General features: G+C 44.6%; 1 protein-coding gene across 1 annotated transcript in view; it reads left to right on the top strand.

The window, feature by feature from the left end:
- Positions 1 to 24,531, top strand: part of cubn (cubilin (intrinsic factor-cobalamin receptor)) — a gene marked incomplete in the record, with an annotated part of 148,500 nt that overhangs the window by 122,090 nt on the left and 1,879 nt on the right. The window contains 14 exon segments of the mRNA XM_038723011.1: positions 2,169 to 2,394; positions 2,997 to 3,184; positions 7,532 to 7,688; positions 7,926 to 8,075; positions 8,191 to 8,376; positions 8,607 to 8,736; positions 8,968 to 9,185; positions 11,121 to 11,320; positions 11,551 to 11,710; positions 12,012 to 12,220; positions 12,435 to 12,579; positions 13,119 to 13,300; positions 15,227 to 15,392; positions 16,219 to 16,454. Coding sequence (XP_038578939.1) covers positions 2,169 to 2,394; positions 2,997 to 3,184; positions 7,532 to 7,688; positions 7,926 to 8,075; positions 8,191 to 8,376; positions 8,607 to 8,736; positions 8,968 to 9,185; positions 11,121 to 11,320; positions 11,551 to 11,710; positions 12,012 to 12,220; positions 12,435 to 12,579; positions 13,119 to 13,300; positions 15,227 to 15,392; positions 16,219 to 16,454 — 2,553 coding nt within the window.

A 24,531-nucleotide genomic window follows, 5' to 3' on the forward strand; every position in this document is an offset into this window, starting at 1 on the left:
TACTCACTGTCTTATGAGCAGCCATTCATTTTAATGTAGTGTCAAGACTGAAAATGGTTAAGACAACCACTAAACCTGAGACTTTATATTTTGTTACAAAAGCATAATATCAAATCATGTTTCAGTAGACTGCTTGGTTGAGATTTTCCTCGTAAGTATTATTAATTTTACCAATTTCTTCATGTCATAAACTCTGGAGTTTGAATATCAGATTATCCTTATTAGAAAAAGGGAACTTCATTATCTTATTATCTGACCTCGCTCGATTCATAAATTAGTTAAAAATGAATGTCCTGAAGATGTCCATATAGCCACAACAAAGTGTAGATGACGTGTGATTCAAAACCTGTGTAGGATTAAATTATGAGCAGCAAATACAAAATAAGATAACGATGAAGGCCCTTTAAAAGGCCTACTTCACCATTCCACAAAGATCAGAAAAATGACCAACCACCACAGACAAACCTGAATTCCCCTAAGAGAAAGTTTAAATGACTGCACTAGTGTAATAAGCGATTTTATATAATTGAAACCTGGATAAAGTACCTTTTGCTGCTAATACGACAGTCCTTGATATTAGTGCATGCGTCAAAGTTTCTTCTGAATTACAGGTAAAACTGTATTCATTATCAATAAAGTGGCCCTGAATATTTTCGTGATATCTGTATCACATAGAAATGTTTAAATATTAATAACACTAACGTTAAAATTTTCCATTTTTGAAAGAAAAAAAAGACAGTTCCACCGCATAGAGGTCCCCTCTTGGTAGGTAGATATCGTTCAAGGATCCAAGTGCCCTCTTGGCATTTTCTTGAAGAAAATGTTCTCCTTTTATTTTTACGGACTCCCATCATTGGCTTATGGTAACCCCTTCTAGTCTCTTATCATTGGCTCACGGCTAACTCTGCCCACATCCTCTTGATTGTCTGCGTGAGGGAGTCTGACTCAGTAAGTCTGATTTAGTCTAGAAGAGTTGATCTTTTGTCCAGGTAATAGCCTAGACTGACAGGAGTCGACTTTAGTCATGACGGGTGTCTCAGGAAGCCTGATGGTTCTCAGGTCTTCACTCTCTAAGTCTGCTCTCCGTCTGATAAAAATAGGTTCCTGTTTCGAAAACAGACTCTGTCTGATAAAACCAGATTGCGTTTTTAACAACCGGAGTCTGGGGTTACAGATAACTCTATTCCATGGTCTACAAGATTACCTGAAGATGCTAATGACAGTTAAAACACACAAGTTGATGTGCCTGCTTGAGAAAACAGAGGGAGGGGTGGGTGGCTTGGGAGGGAGCGAGGGAGGGGCATTCCTCTATTCAGCCTGCTACACATTATGCTTAGCTACAGCAGAAAGACAGCACAGAGAAGAAGAGACACAGACTCAGTTTAAAGTTTTAAGACTCACAAGTTTCAGAGTAGGGAAATTGGGGGCAGGAAATACCAAATAAAATTAATTTGATGGAATGTACTCTGCCTGGGGGACGGAAATGAGGGGGCGGGGTGGGGGAGGGTGGGTTGGAAGTAGCTGTCAAAATTTGTTTGATGGAATGTCACTTATATATCTCTCTCTAGTGATGGAACTAAATAAAACTTTATGTGACCAAGAACTTTGGCTGAAACCAAATGTCCAGACTTCCCGGCCCTTGCGTCGTATCGTAGCCTAAAATGTTGGATTCTGGGTATGGGAGGTTTCATTGCAAAGGCAGAGCCACAATGTGAGATGTCCATTACAGTTACTCTTATTTTGACTGATGGGAGCTTCCCAGTGGAAGTGCATACTGTAGATGAATTGGCAAAATCACTGGAACAATCAGATATCCCAGGCCTCACCCTCTATGAGTTGTTTGAATTGAATTCATACAGTTCATTAAACTCACACACACACACACACACACGTTTATGGTTTTTTATTTATATACAGACAGATACACACATGTTTACTGTTTTATTTTATTTATTTAATGAATTGTATTAATTGATTTGTTCTTTTCTATTTTCCTTGTAGCTTGGCAATACTGTTCAATTGACATTCATGCCAATAAAGCAAATTTGAATTGAATTAAATTGCTGTTGATCCTAGACTGTTGCATGTTTTAACCCCAGGGCCTACTGTTTAGTAGCCACCTACCTTGTAATCATGTCGTTGATTCCCACTCCCCTGTCTTACCGCAGCTAACCTTCGGCTACTTCAGCCTGGAACCCCACTCTGAATGCCACTGGGACTCTGTCACCATCTTTAATGGAGGATCCCCTGGCTCCCCTGTTATTGGCCAGTACTGTGGGACCACCTCCCCAGGAACCATCCAGTCAGGATCCAGCAAGCTTGCTATAGTCTTCCTGGCTGACCATAGTGTGTCCAGTGGAGGCTTTATGGCCTCCTGGGCTGCTGATTCCTCAGGTGGGTTTTACACTAGCTAAATGCTGAACTGATTTTCTGTGAGAGAAGTACGTACAGTGGGTACACACATGTTTCCAAATGGTGCTTTTCTTTGTGCTATGTTCTTATCAAAACAGGGAGCCATTTTCTCCACAGAAGTTAGTATCAGCTGTCAGCTCAGTATAAAATCTTTACATGAGCACAGTAATCATACTTTATCTTTGTGTGTCCAAGAGTGAATGAGAGGGGGGTGATAGTGTCTCCCTTTTAAAAGCCTTGATGCCCGGTGACCATTGTATTCAGTACTTCATTACTGACAGAATAGATTGTAAGGCCAAACAGTGCAGGCTCCAGCCATACATATCTAATATAAGACAGAGTTGTGTCCCAGTACACAAGAAGTATGGAATGATATGGGTTAATGTGGCCGCTGCTGGTGTGGAATGTTCTTGTGCCTTTCTGAAAACAGTCCACACCTTTCAACTCGCCAGGGAACTTTCACAAGGATGAGAGCAGCATCCCTGTGAAGGTAGCTCATTCAGTCTGCTTTTATCATTGTTGTCAGCCTTCCATTTATATTACTTTTGTGAACATTTTGTACACGTATTTGTGTTTTTGGCCAGGCTGTGGAGGGGTGATCCATGCTGATTCAGGAACAATCAAGTCTCCAAACTATCCCCAGAACTTCCCAGCCAATGTGGAGTGTTCCTGGCAGATCATTGCCCATGAGGGAAACCACCTTGAGATGAGCTTCAACAGTGATTTCCAGATTCCAGACAGTAGTGGGTCCTGCCAGAGCAGCTACATCAAGGTCCCAGCACTGAGCTCCACCAGAAACATGTGCAAATGATTTGGGGGGATTCTGGAGTTAGTTTGGGGGCTGCTAAGAGAAGAATATTTCTAGATGGACTTATTTATGATGGTCACACACAGAAATAGAAATGAACAGAAAAACTCTAATAATAATAAGCTTTATTTATATAGCACTTATCAAACAGAGTAACCACATAACCACATGGTTAATAAGATACAGGGGGGTAAAATACAGAATGAAAGAACAAGGATCACAACAGAGTATAGCGCAGATGTTCTGCAGGACATAAGGAAAGATGAGACAAGGAAACAAAGATAAAGTGATAAAAGGAAAGGCAACAATAGTAAAATGACTAGCAGCTCAGATAAAATCGGGATATGCTTTCCAGTAAAAAATTTTTTTTTTAAAGATTTAAAAGAAGAGGCAGACCCCGCCATCCTAATTTCCTCAGACAAGTCGTTCCAGAGCTTCGGGGCCCTGACAGTAAATGCTCTGTCACCTTTCGTTCTTAGTCTGGATCCAGGAACAGACAAGAGGCCCCTGCCAGAAGATCTTAGACCACGAGAAAGCTCACAAGGAGTTAAAATATCTAAAATATAATCAGGAGTCAGGCCATGAATAGCCTTAAAAATAATGAATAAAATCTTAAAATCAATCCTAAAACAAATGGGGAGTCAGTGCAACAATGCTAAAACAGGGGTGATATGATCATATTTCCATGTCCTAGTTAAGAGCAGAGCAGCTGTGTTCTGTACAGTCTGTAACCTATTCAGGGTTTTTTAATTAACGCAAGTGAAAAGGCTGTTGCAATAGTCACTGCGTGAGGAGATAAAAGCATGTATAACAGTTTCTGCATCTGTAAGATTTAAGATAGACCTTATTTCTATGGTGGTTAAAACATCCAATTTTTATGTCGGTAAGGCAGTCCTGTGGTGAGCTCAGCATACTCAGGTCAGTGGGCTGTTCAGCTAGGTATAACTGTGTACCATCCGCATAACAATAGAAATAAATACCATGCCTACTTATTACATCACCAAGAGAGAGTGTATATATATATATATATATATATCACAAAATTGGATAAGTATGAATTAAACCAGTTCAGTGCAGTACCAGATACCCACATCCAATGCCTCAGTCTGTTCAACAGGATGCCATGATGAATGGTGTCAAAGGCAGCACTCAAATCCAGCAAAACCAGAATAGAACACATGACTACATCAGCGTTCATTAGGAGGTCATTGGTAACTTTCAGGAGTGCTGTCACAGTAGTGTGATGCTTACAGAAGCCAGACTGTAACTTTTTTTTTTAACTGTAACTGTAACTACAGTTATTTTCCATTGCAGCAAGGACCTGCTTAGAAACCATCTTTTCAAGGGTTTTAGAAAGAAAAGGCAGTCAAGGGTCAAGGCTAGCTTTATTAGGACTGGTTGTACACATGCAGTCTTGAAGACCGGGACACAACCAGTAGATAGTGAGCTGTTAAAAATTAAAAGCAGGTGTGGGCTAATATACTCCATAACTTCAATTAAAAACTTTGCAGGAATCAGATCAAGAGGGCTAGAGGAAACCTTCATCTGCAACATAGTTTCCATAGGTTCTGCTATGGTAATGGAAGAAAAGGAACTCCAAGGATCCTGGGTAGGGTGAACAACATCTAAAAAGACAGGGTTTGGTCTAATGATTCCACCTTACCGACAAAGTGTAATAAAAATGTCTCACAGTCTGCATCACAGTCAGCAGAGGCACAGCGAGAGGCAGGGTTAACTAACCGATCGAGAATCTTAAAAAGTAAACTGGGATTGTATTGGTGGGCAGCAATAAGATTTGAGAAATGGCGAGCTCTTGTTCATGGCCATGAAGTGGAGACCTGATTTTTTTTTTCATCTTCGTTCTGCTTTTCTGCATTCCCATTTACAGCTTCTGATATTTGCATTTAACCAGGGTTGCTTTGCAGATTTTAAGTTTTGTTTGGTTTTCAGATGGCCTATGAGATCAAGGGGTTAAGGAACAGAGAGTTTGAATAGTTGCTAAATTAACTGAAGAGGGCACCAAATTTAGAGGCGCTATGCTCATTTAAAATGCAGGTTTGTTTTGGGAGAGACTGGGCAACACAGCAGCCTGTAGTTCACAGTGGAAATGAATGACCTGATGATCTGATAGAAATATGTCCTTAATTTCTACAGCTGATATCTTCACACCCAAGCTAAGAACCGGGTCTAGAGTGTGCCATGGTGATGGTTTTGGCCAGACACATGTTGAGTAAAATTAAAAGAATGAATGATGTCAAGAGCCGGGATATCTGAAGACTTGTCAATGTGCAAATTAAAATCAGAAGAATTTTATCCTCATATAAAAGTAAAAAATTCAGGGAAATCCAGCATGAAGGGACCAGTTGGAGAGGGCAGTAAATGACAGAAATTATGGTCGGTGGATCATTACATGCAATTTGAGTGCATTTAAAGTGCTTTCTAACAACTACAAGGCCACCCCCGCAACCACACTCCCTGGGGCAGCTAAAACAGTCATGGTCTAGGGGTGCACAGTTCAACAAGCTGACTATGATCACCAGGACGTAGCCTAGACTAAGCCAGAAAGAGGGATCTAACATTAAGAAGAGCCAACTTTAGTAATCTATACTAAGGTAAAGCTGACGTAACGACCTGAGGCGAGGTTATAACCCATATCCTGATTAAATTATTAATATTGCTGAATTGAATGTGTCTGTTTTGTTTAACAGGCCTATGTGAAGTCAATACGGGGATTTTAGGAAAGCATGAGGTAGCGATGTCAGAAGCCAAACTCCCAGTGTGTAGGAAATTCAATTAAATTTAATTCACTTTTATTTATATAGCGCCAAATCACAACAACAGTTATCTCATAGCGCTTTTATATTTACTGCCAGACTGAAACCTAGAGCTCATATTTTCCTCTGCTCGCCTTCACCTTCACTTTCTGCTGCCTGTCATGTAGCTGTCCTTTGAAGAATGAGGAGAGGACGCTAGCTAAGTGTTATCGTGCTGCACAATGTGCGGGTGAAAATCATAAATGTTAGTTGCGTATTGATTTTATTGATCATGTGAAAGTTTAGTAGTACCATACGTTCTACAGTTACTTTCAACAACCCTAGCGTTTAATAAACTCACCCACGATTCTGTTTTCATAGCAACAGGTGTGCCGCATGTGGATCGAAACCAGCGTGTTACTAAGTGACATCTGCAGTGGTGCGTTCACTGTCGCTACGTAATGTCCACAATATCCACATCTTGTAACATTAAACCAGATAACGCCTCTCTCTGTGTTTGTCTGCAAAATGCTAAAATGGGTTGCCAGATATAGCCTACTTAAGCAGCTGCTAATATAAGTGGGAGGCCCACCCAAGTAAAGTATATGTGGGAAACACTATATTTTGTAAATATTAAATGGTAAATCTATTTTATTATCTTCCAACTGTGTGTCACATGACTATTTTGGTCCAGTCATGATTGAGTGATCATGCCTGCAAGTTAATTAACCCACGATAGATAACAATAATAATGCCCCCACCCCCCCAAAAAAAAAAAAAATTATTAAAACAGAAGAAAACCAAGGTATGAACCTAAACCGAACCATGGATCTGGAGAATTGTTACTACGATCTGATTAACTGAATCTTTTATGAATATATTATCATTGCCCCTGACTCACTATTAATTCACAAACTTACTGGATAAGATGAAGCAGAAAAGTTAAACTATGTGCGTTACATGGCACAGGTACACTAGTAATTGAGAATTTGTTAGTTATTTAGGGCAGTAAACCAGTCCCACCAGGATTTCGCGTTGTAGTGATCACAACTATTAACTCAAATTCAGCAAATCCCTGGCCCCAGCTTTCACCTCTCCCGTCCCCCCAGGCAGGAGGACTCCAGGTCCATTAAGCCCAATTCTTGCGGCAAGAGCCCCCCCGAGCACTGGCAGCACCCCACAGCCAGCGACCATCCCGCCCAGCCCTAGCAGTTCAGGCAAATGTTTGACTACATAAGATCCATCCTTCTTAAAACATTAAAGATAGTAAATAATATACAACAGGATAAGTGTAGGAAAATGTTCATTGTTGGTTAGTTGTTCATTTTAATCATTCAGTATAAAGCAGTCCACTTAAACAGTTTCTTCAATTATTTTACATGATGTTTACACAATGTTTGGATATTTTGTTCCTACAAATTCAGACATAGGTTTTTATTTTGTAGAAAACTAAATGTGCAAAGTTGTCTAATAACTCCATCAGGTGTGTGCAGTATGGATCTCTAAACCACTGTTCCACTGGACAACACTTTCTGAATCAGTGTGCATTTTCCTGCAGGTATGGTCAGGTCAGACCCAAAATATAGAGACTCTGCTGTCGACAAGCTGTGGCTCAATGGCGCCAGGCCCCATCATTGCTCCATACAACATCATCACCAGCCGATTCCAGGGCACTGAAGCCCCTGGCAGAGGTTTCACAGCCTCCTTCAGCACCAGTAAGAGCCAGGCAGCCAGGGCAGCTTCATGTGACCATGTTAATTTGACCATACTGACTGACTGTCACAGCATTTGCAACTGAAACACAAAACTCCCTGAAGGAGAAGACATGTTACCTAGTAAAGGTCCTTTTGTGGCTGGAAGCTTGTGATTTATTTGCATTGTAATTACTGTGAGAAAGAGCTTTCTTAAGACAACTTAACTTCAGCGTGGGTCTGATGTTTTGTGTTCATCAGGGTGCGGGGCAATGTTCACAGCTGCCAGCGGTCGTGTGCTTTCTCCAAATTATCCAGCCAACTACCCTGACTACTCCAACTGCAACTACACCATACATGCTGGAGAACAGACCGTGGTTGTCATCACCTTTCAGGTCTTCCAAGTAGAAGGCAAGTGTTAGCAGTAGTCACATATGGACAGGGTCTCCCTTTTGGAATATTTCTTTGTTGTTTGATGAGCAACAGTAAGTTACTGTGGAGTAAGCGGCCTGTCTCTGTTGTTTAGCACACTCCACCTGTCAGTATGACGCGCTGAAGATCTACAGCCTGGCTACTACTGGCCCTGCTATTGCCACTCTGTGTGGTATCAGCATCCCAGGGCCCTTTTCCACCTTTGGCCCTATGTTACTCCACTTCTACTCTGACTCTGTGATCAGCGACAGAGGCTTCATTGCAGAGTACAGAGCCATTCGTAAGTAAAGAAATGGTGAAATAAATGCTATGTCGTAATGAGCAAAATTAAGCAAAACAGGGTGAGGATGTGAGGACTTTGGACTAAAACATCTGTCAATAATAATAAAAAATTAAATATTAAAAACTCAGCATGTATCCATGTATAGATATATCTATATTGCTGTACTGTATCAATGTCCTGTGTGTGTGTGTGTGTGTCTCTCTCTCTCTCCCTCTCTCTCTCTACAGCATGTGGTGGTTTCTTCAACAACACTATGGGTACAGTAAGCAGCCCAGCACTCTCCATGACCAACTACCACCACAACATCAACTGTACCTACCATATTGTGGTCTCAACAGACAGGGTGCTGGATATCAAGTAAGACTGCATTCACTGGACTGCAGGAGTAGACTGAGGAGCTCAAAGTACTTTTCAGTTACAGAGAGAGGCGGATTTTTCACTTTCAGTCTGGTGAAATTTGCTCTAGAGGCTGAGATGCTTTTCAAGTCAGTATAGAGGGTTCTCAATCAACTGCATATATTCTGACTGTGAATTAGGATTTAAAAAGCTCTGTAGCTTGCTGTAATGTTTCTGTTTCTCTCTCTGCAGGTTTAACACCTTTCAACTGGAAGCATCTTCTTCCTGTCGCTATGACTACGTGGAGGTGTATGATGGACAGGACACCTTGGCGCCTTTGCTGGGGAGATTCTGTGGTGCAGCGCTCCCGCCCAATCTGCGCTCCTCCACCAACCAGCTGTACTTGGTCTTCAGGACAGATGCCACAGTGAATGGGATTGGCTGGAGGGCTACTTACAGTGAGACGCTCGGTAGGTAGACATGATTAATGTCCACAAATCCAATGCATGTCGGGTCATGATTTAGTCACCTCAAAGATAAATGATTACATTCTAATTTAGTTATAAACTACTAACTTTATTAGCTCCTGTGTTTCAGCAGTTTTCTGCACATCTGTGCTCTCTCATAATAGTCATAATATTACCAGACTAACGTCATGATTTGATGAGAAGTCTACCTGCCCTTTACTCTCCGGTGCATTACATTTTTTTGTTAACTTCAGCAGCTCTGATAAAGTGCAGCTCACAGTCCCAAACAGAGCAACACTGGCCTCAGTTTTTAGGTGTTTATGTTGCAAAACTCATCAGCTACGTTACCACTCGTCCCAGCTGTCTGGACCATTGCTGATAACTATCACAGCGTACACTGGTGTCAATCAGCTGGGCGGAGTTTATTTGCTCCATGAATCTCATCAGTTATACATTTGTATTTCACTTCGTCAGAAAATTTATGTGTGGCTTGACAGCGCATGAAAAATGTAATTTGAGTGAGTCTCGTGAGACAGCTTTTTGCCTGACAAGAAATCTCGTCACAATTTAATCACACCCCTACTGTTCATATCTCTGTGTGATTCAACATTATCATCCGTTGTGTCCATCATTACTGTTCTGAGCTGCAGGTGTTCTCAGCATGATGGTTTCACTTACTGACGCTCTGACCACGATTTATGATCCAACATTTATTTCAGTTCTATGTCTGACCATTTGTCCTTCATTATACAGCTTACAGTGCACACTTTAGGCTTCCAATGCAATTACTGAAGCAGATTAGATGTGTTTTACAGCTGGCAATCATCAGCACCCGGACAATTAGCACTGGTGCCTCCCCAGGGGTGTGTGCTCACCCCCCCTGCTCTTATCCCTCTACATCAACGACTGCACCTCAGGAGACCCATCAAGAGACCCATCGGCCTCATCCGGGACAGTGACGAGTCGGCCTACAGACGGGAGGTTGATCAGCTGACTCTCTGGTGCGGCCAGAACAACCTGGAGCTTAACACGCTCAAAACTGTGGAGATGATCGTGGCCTTCAGGAGGAGCCGCCCCATTCTGCCCCCCATTACTGTTCTAAACAGCTCTGTGTCCGCTGTCCTTCAGGTTTCTGGGATCCAATATATCCCAGGACCTAAAGTGGGAGCCCAACACTGACACCATCATCAAGAAGGCCCAGCAGAGGATGTACTTCCTGCGCCAGCTCAGGAAGCTCAACCTGCCTAAGGAGCTGCTGATCCATTTTACACAGCCATCATCCAGTCTGTCTCTGCACCTCCATCACTGTCTGGTTTGGATCTGCCACCAAAAAGGACAAGGACAGACTACAACGGACAGTCAGGACTGCAGAAAAAATCATCGGTGCCAACCTGCCCTCCATTCAGGACTTGTACGTTTCCAGAGTCAGGAAACGGGCAGGAAACATCACTGCAGATCCATCTCACCCCGGACACAACCTGTTCCAGCTTCTGCCCTCTGGTAGGCGCTACAGAGCACTGTACGCCAAAACCAACAGACACAGGAACAGTTTCTTCCCACAAGCCATCACTCTGATGAACAGCTGACTCTGACTCACAGTGTCAGGAACAATTCCTGTGCAATAATCCAGTAACTCTGTCTCTAATCAGCCACCTGTTTACTGACTCCCACCTACTATTTATTCACATAGGAGCGGCTGTGGCTCAGGAGGTAGAGCCCGTTAATTGGAAGGTCGGCGGTTCAATCCCCGGCTCCTCCAGGCTGCATGTCAAAGTCTCCTTGGGCAAGATACTGAACGCCGAATTGCCCCTGGTGGCTGTTCCACCAGTGTATGAATGTGTGTGAATGTTAGTTTCTGTTTGAGCACTTAGGCTCAGGTTGCCTTTTTTAGAAAACATTATACATTTTAAGAAGCATTTGTCTCTGAATTGCCTGTAGGTCCAGCACAGGGATGTGGCGGCTACCTGTCCATGGTCATGGGCATGTTTGGTTCTCCAGATCCAAATCTGGATGGGCGCTATGAACCCAGGATGGACTGCCTGTGGACCATTGAGATGCCTGTCAGCAGGGTGATCAATCTGACCTTCAACTCCTTTGAGCTTGAGGCCTCCTCTACTTGCCGCTACGACTATGTGAAAGTAAAGAACGCCCAGCCATTTTCTTTCTTTTATTACATGTAATTGAGTTATGTGTCATGTTAACCAATCACAAGCAATGATTGTGGATAAGCAGATTTCTGCAGTTTGTGATGCCAAGGTAATAATCAGAGACAATTCATTCTGCCAGATATGTCCTACTTGAAGTACTGCAGGACAATAATACTGTTTGCTGTTTTCTGCTAATGTCTTTATGTATGTGTCTCTATCAGGTGTATGATGGCCACAACGTTAACTTCCCTCTGGTTGGGACATTTTGTGGGAACTCCATCCCTTCTTTTGTGTCAGGTGGAAACTTCCTGACTATTCACTTTGTCACTGATAGCTCAGTACAGAGACGAGGTTTCAACGCTACCTACAGAGCTGTGCCATGTAAGACACTTTCTACTCTCCAATCAGAGCACACATGTAGTTTACTATTCAATTCAGAGCGAGAGAGAACACAGCAGCCCAACGAAAGTTCCACATAGATTGGTGAGATGATCCTTCATCTGCTGCCTCACTTTCTTTCACTTTATTTTTTTCCGTGGACATGTGACCGCTATTAAGAGTTTCCCCTCAACACGTCAGACAGAATCCTGCAGTCGTAGCAACATGCACACTCTTTACACTGGAAACCTAAAGAAACTTTAGAAATTTTTCCAAACATCTCTTTGTGTTTACCTTTCTTCAGTGGTGTGCGGCGGAACTCTGAATGCCACGATCACCGTCCAGACCCAGACCTCACCCTTCTTCCCCAATGCCTATCCCCCTTACACCTCCTGCCGCTGGATCCTGGATGCTCCGGCCCAGGAAACCATTAAAGTGTCACTCCAGATATTTGTCGTCCAGCCCAGCCAGAGCTGCACCACAAACTACCTTGAGATGAAGGACTGGCCGATGGTGAGTTAGAGCATTGTATCACATTGCAACCAAGCTAATACCGATGGGACAAATGAGCAGCAGTTATCAGCAGCAGTCTTCCAGATTGGCCAGTAACTGAAACACTTGACTGAAATCATGGTTCTCTTCGTGCAGCTCCTTCAGATCCAGCTCAGTAGAGCTGACAGGTTTATTGTACAATATGTTCTGAATGAGGTGATTCTTGTGTTTCCAGGGAGACTATGGGCAGTCCCACAGGTTCTGTGCATCGGACGCTCATCCACTAGACTTCTACAGCTACGGCAGAACCATCCTCATGTACTTCAAATCCGACACCTTCATGACAGGAAATGGCCTGAGTTTCAGCTATCAGACTGCCAGTAGGTACCGGCAGTAAATCTGTCACCAGATGAGAACCCTTACTCAGGTAGAGGCACTGTTACTTAGTTATTATTTATATGAAATAACTTACAGCTTCACATGTGACATGATGGACATAACTTACACATGGGCATGTTTGGTTTAAAAAAAGAGAATGGACATGATCTCTGGTAACTTTGACCCATATGTGCCAGTAACTGATCAGATCGTCCCACCAAGCAGCAGCGCTTCATTGACTGAGATTTAGTAAATACTGTGAACCTATTTGAAAAGTTTGGGTCACCCACAGAAAACATGTTAGGATCTTTCATCTTCCTCCTTCTCGTGGTTCCGACCCATGCAGACAGTTTCTCATTTGTGCTGCTGAAAGAGACACTGTCCGTTTCTCTGGATACTCCCCAAAACCCATTCTCCCCTGATCTTCTCTGGTAGGCTGATCGAGATTGTAAGGAGAAACTATTTTGACACCCAGGGGTTCTGAGGGAACTTGGTCCAGTCAGATACGTGCTCTGACTGTGGTTGTGGTGATGGTTTCCAGGCTGTAGCAGAACCTATGAACAGGAATACGGCTACCTGAAGAGTCCAGGCTGGCCTGACACCTACCCCCACAACATGGACTGCACCATTATCCTGAAGGCACCGCAGAACAGCTACATCTCCTTCTTCTTTAACAGTTTCGATGTGGAGAGCCACAGCCACTGTGAATTTGACTACCTGGAGGTAAAACAACCAGCACACACTTTCACTGATCCTTCGTCCTGTAGCGGGGGGGGGGTGGCTTTATCTTTCTGTCTCTGTGAGCATGCCTTAACAATAAGTCAACAATATTTATACTAGAAGGACATTTCCTTACGAAAATGCGTGTGAGAGCTGCCAGCTATTTTTTGCGATTGCTACCGCCGTCGGTGCAATGTGCGGCTCCATCAGCAATTTTTTTAATTTTGTAGCACCACCTACATATAAGAGACTTGATGTGCCACACACTTGCTCAGCAAACATATGTAATAAGTTCTGCTCCATTTGGTTAACATGCGGGGTTTCATCCAACAATCTCTGGATCTGAAGAGCAAGACCTAAACCACCGGACTACTGAGATACACTGTGGAAGGAAGGCTTCCAAGTTTCTACGTCAATCATGTGTCTTATTCTGACAAAAAAACCCTCCTAAGCACCAATAGAAGGCATGTTTTGCTTACTAACACATTTTCTGTGATGTCTACTCCACTGTTGAAGAATAAAATAAACAGCCAAAGAATTATGCTGTGAAAGACTTAATTTCATGTAAACAATGATTTCATTTAGCAAGACTGACAACACAGAATTTTGAAAGTAAGCACTGCAAGTCAGAAAGGACTCCACATTTTGTTCATCAAAACCGCCATGCATCATGGGAATTCTGAGGGATGGACTTTCGCTGCTCCATATCACCTCGTTCCTCAGAGTTCACATGATTTATGGCTGTGAAAGAAAGTTTTGTTAAAATTTGCTAATAAGGAAGTAGTACTCTGAGGACTTTCTCTTTGCCACTACGCTATTGGACCACACGGCTTTTTGAGCAACAATTTTAAGTTTTGTTGATGCTAAAGTGCATTTGCCTTAAAAAATTAAGCTTTTCAGCTGTCCTTTGGTTTTTTTAGTTATAGCTTGAGCAGCTGAGCATGAAAATATAAAGCATGGGTCTTCACAATAATTACAGAGATAGATAGATAGCAAGTTGAAGAGAGGGAGCAAAGAAGACAGTCAGAAATTACTACTTAAGCCAACTCAAACTTGACCACAGGCTAGCTGTCAATGCAGCCATTTTTATCAAATGAAACAGGCACTTCACTCCTGGTTTCAATAGTAACCCACCACAAGAATGACAATTACCAACAAAAAACACTATTTTCTAAGCAGACACATTTAACAAATACATGAATCACAAAGTATTTGTTTTGTATTTCAAACAAATAGGAGACTTATTAGCAAATTTTAACAAAACTTTCTTCACTGCCATGCATCATGGCAGTCTAGCTCTGCCCCCACTAGGTTGGAAGAGGAGTCCCATAGGAACCCATTCATTTTAAAATGCATAAAAATATTAATATAAAATCGACCATTACAGATATCAGCTACACAGTAATAGCACCCATCTCATGAAGAAGATGTACAATTTGAAGTTGAAACCAAGTTTGTCAGACAAAAGGTAATATTAAAGAGCAAAGAGAAGTAAAGTGTGAGAGCTACAGCTCTGTGATACAGCGATTAACATGTAATCTTAAGATGGCCCATTTACAATAATCAAACTGGTGTTAAATGCAATGGACACTGTTCCCCTTTATATGATCAGTCCAGTTTGTCCTGTCATCGTGTGCCTGAGCTTGCTTCTAGCTCAGGGAATGCAAAGAACAGAGTCACTCTGGAGGCATCAGAGTAAATATGAGTTAATGCATGTGTATAGGTTCTGTGTGTGTGTGTGTGTGTGTGTGTGTGTGTGTGTGTGTGTGTATCTCAGGCCTGTGTGTATAATCATAACAGAGTGTAAAACCTGAACTTCCCATGGAGGGATTCATAAAGCTTCTTCTCAGCCCTGTAGTCAGTCTTTCTACATGGAAAGTGTTGCTGCTCTGGCCTCAGTACATCACAGTGCTCTCTATCGCCTCTCAGATCCGTAATGGCAGTACAGCAGACTCACCTCTGATCGATAAGTTGTGTGGTAGCACACTGCCCAGCCCCGTCTTCCCACAATCCAACCTGCTCTACTTACGCTTCAAGAGTGACTTCTCCGCCACCCGAGATGGCTTTGAGGCCACATGGACGTCCTCTCCTCACGGTCAGAACTGAACTGTTTATACAAATGATTTTAAAGCAGCTTCCATGAATCAAGAGCTTACAGCAGGTGCTGCACCAGTGAAAAGAATTTTAACATTAACGAACGTTGCTGCCCCACCTGGTTTTGCAGTTGCAAAACTACTTTGGTGAGAAGCTGAGAGAAGCCATAGCTAAAACATTCTGACTATCAATGTGGACACTCAAAACTTTCAAAAAAGCTGCACACAAAGTGTTCCTGAAGGTTTTAGTTTGTAATGGACTAGTGGCTAGTGTGACACAAGCTAAATAAATATATAGATATAAAGCAAAGTGTGTTTCATGGGACCATACCTTCACTTATGTCTTTAAATTCCACAGTCCCAGTTTAAAGCACGAGCTTTCCCTTCACACTGTAAAGCTTAAAGCCAAAGATGAATCAGCTGAGGAGCCAGCAGTGTTTCAGGTGGACTTCACTTGGAAGTTCTCCAAAATGAATCTGGTCTGGACTGGCAGTACCGTGACATGTCATGGACTGTGGATGTGTTTACATTGGTAACTGTCATCTTGCCTATTTCTGGTTAGTCCAACAGTCCAAGTTCTTGACCAGGTCTGGAGGTGGTACACATGGATAGGAGAACTACAGAAGCATCGGTTTTGTCTAACCTGGTTTTCTTCTACTAGGTTGTATATGGTGTTTCTTGTGGTAATGTTTTTGTTATATTTGATCTGTGGTTATTACTGTGTGTAATATAGGTGTAAATAATAATACGGCTTGCGAGCAGCAGAGATGGTTCATGTCCCTGCTTCTAAAATCCTGAGCATCTTTGTTGAATTTGTTTGTGTACTAGGTTGTGGTGGCATTCTGTACGGAGACCATGGCTCATTCTCAAGTCCAAACTATCCAGGCACCTATTCCAACGGTACCCGCTGTGAATGGGGCATCCTGGCACCCAGAGGCCGCGTGGTGACAGTCACCTTTGCCCAGATCAGTATTGATGACCCTGGAGATTGCCAGAACAACTTCCTGAAGTTGTATGATGGGCCAGACACCTCCTCACTGCCTGCTGGACCGTACTGTGGAGTGGTACGTAATACAAGAATCAGTTGTACTGTGGCAGGTGCAGGGGGTAGTTACTAAGCCTGTTCCCAGCAGGGGCAGAACATGTTTCTATTTAATGGACTGTTTTAGACTAAGATGTAAATGAGCCCAGCCTCACTTCAGTTCAGTTCACTTGAAGGACCACACAGCTTGGTTGGTGGAACTGGTTTCCAGTACGGTGTGCAACAGCGCAGTTCATCCACATCACTGGATCTGCAGAACGTGAAGAGCAACTGGTATCTACAGAGTAACCAAACAAACCCACACCGTTTGAATAAAGGAGTCTGTCAGAAACAAAGCAAGCTGCATATGATTCCATGCTGCACACAACAATGGGACACATTGACAGGAGTCTTCGTCTCACTGCTCACTACAGCGGGCCCTTGTGGTCCCTTACTGTTAGGCCTTCAGTGATCTGCCCTCAGAATATGACCTCAGTGCCAAATGCACCGTGTCTCCTGTGACTGCTGCAGCAGCAAAAGTAACAGCATCCAGCTCTCATACAGCTTTAGGGTAGGATTAAAGCTGAGGGAGGCAGATGATTCAGAAGCATTTTTGTTCTGTTTGTTTAAATTCTCTTTACATTCCAACAGTTAGTCATCAATAAATCAAATTCTCTGACACAAACATGGAAAAAATCTGGCATCTGTGGCTGTCAGGACTGTAATAAGCACGGCCCCTACCTGCCTGCCTACCTGTCCGCCCTCTGCCCGTGCACTCACTGCTCATGTACATGTGTTTTGAGGGAGTGGCTTTGAAGGGAAGCCTGTGGGGGGGGGTTTCTTTTTCTGGATGCTTTCAGAACCTACCTGTCACTTGCTGGTGTCTCCAGCGTTGCCTACCCCAGCTTTAAGTTACTTTACAATGTGTCTTTCTTGGTGCGGTCCTCTGTTAAACAAGTGCAAAGTGACTATTCAGCACGTGAAAAGCATTTTGGATTTCAGCTAACTGCTTTAAATTGGAATAAATGTTTTCTAAGAAGGATCTGCATAGACAGGGTGTTGTGGGTAATGTAGATATTCGCACAGTGACCAACCTGTGCGCGCGCACACACACACGCACGCACGCGCGCGCGTAGCTTTGTATACTAACCAAGCATGGGTATTACCTCAATTTAAAGATTTTAAGGACTGTTAAAATTAATCAGTTTGATAGATTGTGTGTGGGCTGCATCACATGTTGAGTCAGTCAATAATTATCCAGAACACACAAACACAGTTCTTTAGTCTCTCTGTCCTGGAGGTTGTTAACAGGGATGTTAAAATCACCAACAATAACTACACAATCAAAGTCAATACAGGTTATATACAGCAGTTCACCAAAGGCATCAAAAAAGGTTGCACAGTATTTAGGGGGCCTGTAGATATTTAGAAATATAGCTTAGTCTAGGTGATATGTGCCAAATTTGAGGTGATATGTTCACTTTTTCATAAAAGCATGAAACTTTGTACACTTCTACAGTTTGGGTCCTGAACATTTTCAGAAATGGAGCCATCACAAAACTATTCTCTCATTCTGTCTCCTCCAGACTGACACAGAGCTATGAACTTTTTTGCATTTGCAAATAGGGCTGAACGAGTAATTGCAGTTGCGATAATATCGCAGTATGATCAAACGAGATTTTGTAATCACAAACGCTGCGATTACACTGTGGTCACATGACAGACGGGAGAAAAACCATGGATATACTTGCTTTTCAACAATTGTTGTTGCTTTGTTCACATACTTGCCTGCGTACTTTGTGTGTACCTGGAAGATTAAACCTGAATCCACTAGGGGGCAGACCAGGACCGGATCATCCCGCGCCTGCACCGGATTATCTTCCTTGACAACCTCCCAATTTGCACATCACATCACATTTCCCGCCACTTTGGCGGACAAGGAAGACGCACAAGACTAAGACACATCTACACATGTAGTGGCGTATTGTGGCAATAGGCGCACGCGCCTGCGTCACACAGGCACACGCAGCTACCATTCAGCTCAGGGAATATCTGTGACGGCATTTCAAACCAAACCGACCAGTTCGGTAGAGGACCACTCTGTCCAGAGTTACAGCCAGTGCGCTGCTTACCAACAGCAAAACACTTTTTACTCACCTCCAGCTCTCTCTGTAGCTCAGACAATTCATTCTTTCACCCATATTCTTTGTCTTTATAATTGATATCTTTATAATAACAAACAACAGCTGGTTTGAGTGTAGGTTCGCATCGTTTCCCGTTTCACATTTCACGTGTGTTTTCTTGACAAAAACGTGGTTTGAACCTGAACAGCATCCACAAGAGCTTGGTTTTGTTGATGCATTTGATCGTTGCTCAAAACACTTCTAAATCTTTGTGACGGTGAATTTCCCTGTCAGAAACTCCTTTGCCACAAAACAGAAATTGAGGAATTGCTGCTTCATGGTACACCAGTTGTCAGTGGTGACAAGCGGATCAGCAGATAGTCTTGATTCAGTGTAGGGGAGAGCAGGGGCGAAAGTACCATTTTTCAGAAAAACCTGATTTTAAAAGATAATGTTTCAGAGATATATTTTTGCTGTGGTCACTAACTCACAGGTGTGGTCTATCAATATCAGGTGGTATTTTGTACAAATGTAGAACGACTTCCGTATAATTTCACTTTAAATGTAAGTGTCACATTGTTACTTTCGACCCGTCAGCTGGGACAAAAGTAACACAACAATACAAGCTAGATTTTTTGTGTTACCACCCTTGTATTTAATAAATAAACATGACTGTGACCTTGTTAATGTGTAACTGCAAACATCTTTTGTCCTTTATCTTTAAAAAAAAAAATTTAAATTACATTTTTATTTTAAATATTCAGTTTCAAAAGTAACCTGACAACCCAAACTTGAATTGATTAGAATATTTCATATTATATTAAGGATATATTATAAATATATAATATAAATATGCAAATGTGTGCACCTAAAATAGCGGGGAAATGGTAAGATGGACATTGTTTATGAACCTGACATGATTAAAATAAGACTTTACTGATCCTGCACTGGGAATATTTCCATGTTGTAGCAGTTTCAGAAACAGTGAAAAAATGAAACATAATTTAGATAGATAGGACAAAAATGAAAATAAACAATAAAATTAAGACAGAATAGGCCTATACAAATTTCACATTTTGAAATTAATTTAAAATTGTTTCAGTAAGAACAGTATGGGTCATCTGCATTTTGAGTGCTTTTTACTGACACCTACTACACTGACCCCATTAGGAGACAGGCCAAAATAAATATCAGCCGCTCTCTTAATATAAGCATGCAGCTTCCTTTCCTAGTCCAAGGAGAAGACTTAATAATGTGATCTGTATCTGTGGTCTAGTCTTCTCCCAAATTATCTCTGCCCTCCTCCTGCATTATCTGAACAGCTTTATCAGCTGACCTGAGTCTAATGTTTCTAATAGAGATGTCCAGAAACGCCTTCTCATAAACATCTGGCTGAATCAGACCTTTGTCTTTCTGACCCACACTATTGACATATTCTGTTGGTATAATATAACATGAACATGTTTTAATAACTGCTGCAACACACAAAGTCACCACATTAGCAGCGGGACAACAGAAACACTTGTGGTCAGGTATAGCGGGACAAAAGTAACAAGTGTTACTTTCATTCCAACAGGAACTCCTGACATATAAACACAATTTATATTTATACTGAAAAACTCTGACAGGGCAAACTTCAGGGTGTGTTAAAGCACTAAATAACCTGTAGATTAATCATTACTGTGACACATGAAACGAGAGAAACAACTTGTAATTCGACAACAACAGTCCCGCTTCAGAAAATTACTTGCCGTGCTCAAAAACAGTTTTCTGAAGACGTCCGCGGGAAACGATGACAAAATCATGTGATATTTGGCAGCTCCATCAAGGGTTGCGTGCTGAAGGTGCTGTCACAGCTTGGACTGCAAATGCAGTCAGGGCTCTGAGAACATCGCCATGTTACTTTTCCCCCGGTTTACCCCTACTGGTTGTAGGCTTTTGTCATCAGGATGTGGAGACTACTGGCAGTCACTTGATGCGAACACCTTTTCTGTGTGCCATGGGACACTTTCAGGAAGGACTCTGCTACTCCCTGGGTGGCTATGTTAGCTTGGACAAGGGCGTCCACCCAACCACTTCGAGCCAGCCCAGCTAATAAATATATTATTAGCTAGCTAGCTAGCTAGCTTGCTCCACATCCTGATGTCATATATTTCAGGGATATTTAAAAAAATCCTCTCAGGAAAGTGTATTTTTACTTACCTCAGGCAGAGTGCAGCTCTGTTCCCAACATGACATTAGGTGTGTTTGACTTCATGCGGCGCTGCGCAGCTGTGACTTAACGTGATGCATGCTGGACTTAACATAAGGCATGCTTGTTAGAAATTGTTTCCAACTTGCAAAATGTCACCATGTCACATTAAAACCTCACGGGAGCAAGGCGGCCGCAGTCCCTTTTCTCCTGCTGGACAAAGTTGGAACCGCCTTTTGCCTAGTCTTGCCTAGCATTTTTCTTTGCAAATGCCACAAGATCATTTTCTAAGCTCATAGTAAGCTCACGCAGGAAGAATGTGTCTGATTTAACGGCACCGTCTTTTTCCCCCCGTCCCTGCAGTCTCCTTCAGCTCACGTTAGACTATCAAGTCAGCGAAAGTCAGCCGCAGTCATCTTGAACGCACCTAATAGTGACAGTTCAACTGTCACCTGGCTGCAATTGCAATAAATGCTTCCCCCTTGTGGACACTAACATAACAGATCATTCTGTTAAATTGGTAAATTAAAGATTACACCAAATATGCTAGAAATTGTATCAGATACTGCAAATCTTGTAAATCTTCTCACAAAATCAATGAATTCACCATTAACTGTTCAACTGATGCAGGTTATGAACATGTTTGGTTCAGGAGATATGATGCAAAATACATAATTTGGTTATGGAAAGTAAACGTGGCGCCATGGCTGCCATGAGGTGATTTTGCAATGGCTCCATTTCTGAAAATATGTAGGGCCTCAAAGTGTACCCCGTTTTCATGCTTATATGAAAAAGTGAACATAATTTTCACATATCACCTGGACTATTAGAAATGCGATTCAACAGGAGAGCCACATATTTAAAAGAAGCAAAATTTCCATAAGACATCTTCTTTCACTGGAGGGAGTCGGGAGGGGTAGACTTGAAGAACAGCTGCTCTGCTCTGGCAGAAGATATGTGAAGACCTATCGATATGGCTAAGTTACCCCGTCCCAGTTTCCCCATCACTCTGCGTGCTGGGGGACCTAAGTGACATTAGTATAGAGGTTGACACATCATACATGTTTGCCCTGTATTCGGCATGCCAGTGCTGCGGGGTGGGTAGCCACTCTGCTTGGGTGTCGCGCGGTTGTTGGTATCGGTGCGCGGGTGGTGATTTTGACTCGCGCGCTGTGCACATGTGGTGGCGCTCGGTGCTTGGCTGCCTCTCTGTGTGTCCTGTGTGTGGGTCCGGGTTGGGTGGAGGGCATGGCGGTGGGGGTTGGCGGGGGGGGATGCTTGTGGTGGGTTTCGGTCCGGTGGTGAACGTGCGGTGTGGGTCACGGTGTAGCCGTGGGTGGGGTCTGTGGTCTCTCCTGCGGGGGGGATGGGGGCGGTTTGCGCCGGCTGGCATCTCTCCTGTGCAGCGCATTACTTGGCTGTTGTGTGCCGCTAGTTAGATTGGTAGCTTATTAGTGTTGGTTGGCTCACCTGTAGGTTGTTATTGGCTTGCGTGCTTGTTGGGGGTTGGGGGCACCAGGTGCGGGCCTGGACTGGAGTGGTGTGGAGGGATTGTGCTTTGGGGTGTGTCGATGGTTGCTTCGCAGTCGCGTCGCGGCCCTCTGGATTGTGGTCGTGTTGAGTCCTAGGGGCTGGGTGCATCTGCTGACTCCCTAGGGCTGAGGGGCTGTTGCTGCTGTCGCGGGGTGATTGCTGTCTCTTTTCTTTGGGGACGGTGAGGGTTTGTGTGTGAGGTGCTTCGCTGCTAGGGAGGGAAGGGCGCGGGGGTGGGGGTCTTCTGGCCTGATCTGGCCTGAGTGGCATTGCCTCCTGGGTGTGGGCCGACCTTTGGGTGTGGGCCGTTGGGCCGTTCTGTCCTTGGGCGGGGTCCTTGCTGCTCCGGACCTGCTCCCTTGTAGGGGGGGGGGGCCCGGCGAGGACGGGGGATTGTTGGACTTTGGGTTGGGGCTGCACTGACCTGCCTCGGGGTGCGTGGGGGTCTGGGGATGGCCTGGGTTGTCGCTGACTCTGGGGTGCTGCCGGTGCTAGAGGGGCTCTTGCTATAAGCCCTGTGCTGGACGGACCTGGCGTCCTCCTGCTTAGGGGGGTGGGGGACAGGACTGAATGAATGAGGGGGCCAGTCAGGAATCTGGTCTTCTAGCCTCCCTATGACCTCCTTCACCTTTCCCCCTTTGGTCATGTCTCACAACATACACCCTTAGGACCCTGGGGGGGCGGGCAGCCTGCAGGGCGTTTGGGGGGTGGGGCTGCTTTATTGCGGCCTCGCACTTCTTCCTCCCCCCACTGCCCGCCCCTCAATTTTAATTACACATTAGACAAAGAGGGCTTGGGTGGTGGGAGGGGCACGATGGGAGGCTCCACTACCTGCCTGTGTCACAACTACCCTCCAATTTTAGTTGCACCTTAGTTACTGCACACCTTATCTTTACTCCACCATACAACACTTCACAATCCATGACATGCATCCAACACAAAACAATACATTTACAGAGGCAGGCAGAGGGGTTGAAGGAGTGGGGGAGATTCTCATTGGCCTCGTGTCCTGGAGCCCCGGGCGTCGGGGGTGCTGTGGGGTTGGTGACGGCCTTGCCTGATCTGGGGGGTTGGGTTGGGGGGGGTCGGGGCTCCCTTGGTGTGGGGGCCCGCCCTTGACCTAGGGTTCTGGGGACTCGGGCTTGTGGCCTTTGCTCATTTCTGGGCGGGTCTGGCCTGGGGGCCCGTTGTCTCCTCTCCTCGCCTGGGCCCTCTTCAGCAGAGGTGAGGCTCCCGCTGCTTCCCCATGCCAGCCCTCTCAACGTGGGGGCATTCGGGAGTCTCTGGGGCACATGGCCGGCGTTGTCGGGGTAGGTTTTGGTGCTCTCCTTGGGGGTCCCTGACTGGGGGGACTGGGCCCCTGTCCGGGGATGAGATCGGCCTCGGGGGCTGCTGGCACTGCCTGCACTGTAGGGAGGGATGCCTCTGGCTGGGCTGGGGGACCGTTGGCCTGGTTCTCCCGCGTTATCGCTCCCTGGTGGCAGGGAGCTTCCAGGCACGGCTTTCTGCTGTTCTTCCTTGGGGCGGGGTACAGCTTCCCCCGGGACATACGGTCTGGGGTCCTTTGCGCTTTGGGGGGTCGCGGGTTGCCCTGGCTTCTGGGGGAGGGGGTCTCTGCGCGGGTTGATCCGATTGCGGTTTGGTGGGCTGCGGTGGGATTGTGGGGCGATTGTCGATGCATCTTGATGCATTGTGCTTTTTCCCTGGGCAGGGTCTCTGAATGGCTGCTGGGCGTTTAGTTTGTGCATTGGAGTCCGGGGGAGGCATTTCCTCATTGGCTTGGAGGGACCTGTTTGCGTCCCTGTTTTGCTTCATTGGCCTCGGATCCGTGCTTCCCCATTTTTTCTGTCGGCCAGTTGTTGGACCCCTCTGGATACTGAGGTATATAGTTAGTTTTCGGGATGTGCAGTGTGGGTGCGGGGCAGGGCTGTGCTCCGGTTTGTTCTGGGTTTGTGCCTGGATTTCTCGGCCCTTGACGGGTGGGTGGGTTGTTGGTGGCATGCAGCTGAGCTAGTTGATTTTGCCTCGTTGCTGGTTTGGCTGGTGTTGCACGGTGGCCGGGGGGGCGTGCTGGGCATGGGGGATGTCTGCTGGCGCCGGCGGCCTTAGTTTTTTCCAGCGGTTGGGGGGGACGGCGGACTTTTATTGGCGGGTGCATGGTGACCTGTGCGGCGCGTTTGCTGCCGGGCTGGGACTTGCTGCTGGTGTTTCTCTCCGCTGGCTTTCACTGTCGTGTTGTTCCGTTTGCTCTCTCTCGTTTGCCCGACCTCGCA

Source organism: Micropterus salmoides, unplaced genomic scaffold, assembly GCF_014851395.1.
Source record: "Micropterus salmoides isolate LMB-PRFRI ecotype aquatic unplaced genomic scaffold, ASM1485139v1 Ms_hic_scaffold_1, whole genome shotgun sequence".
NCBI lineage: Eukaryota > Metazoa > Chordata > Actinopteri > Centrarchiformes > Centrarchidae > Micropterus > Micropterus salmoides.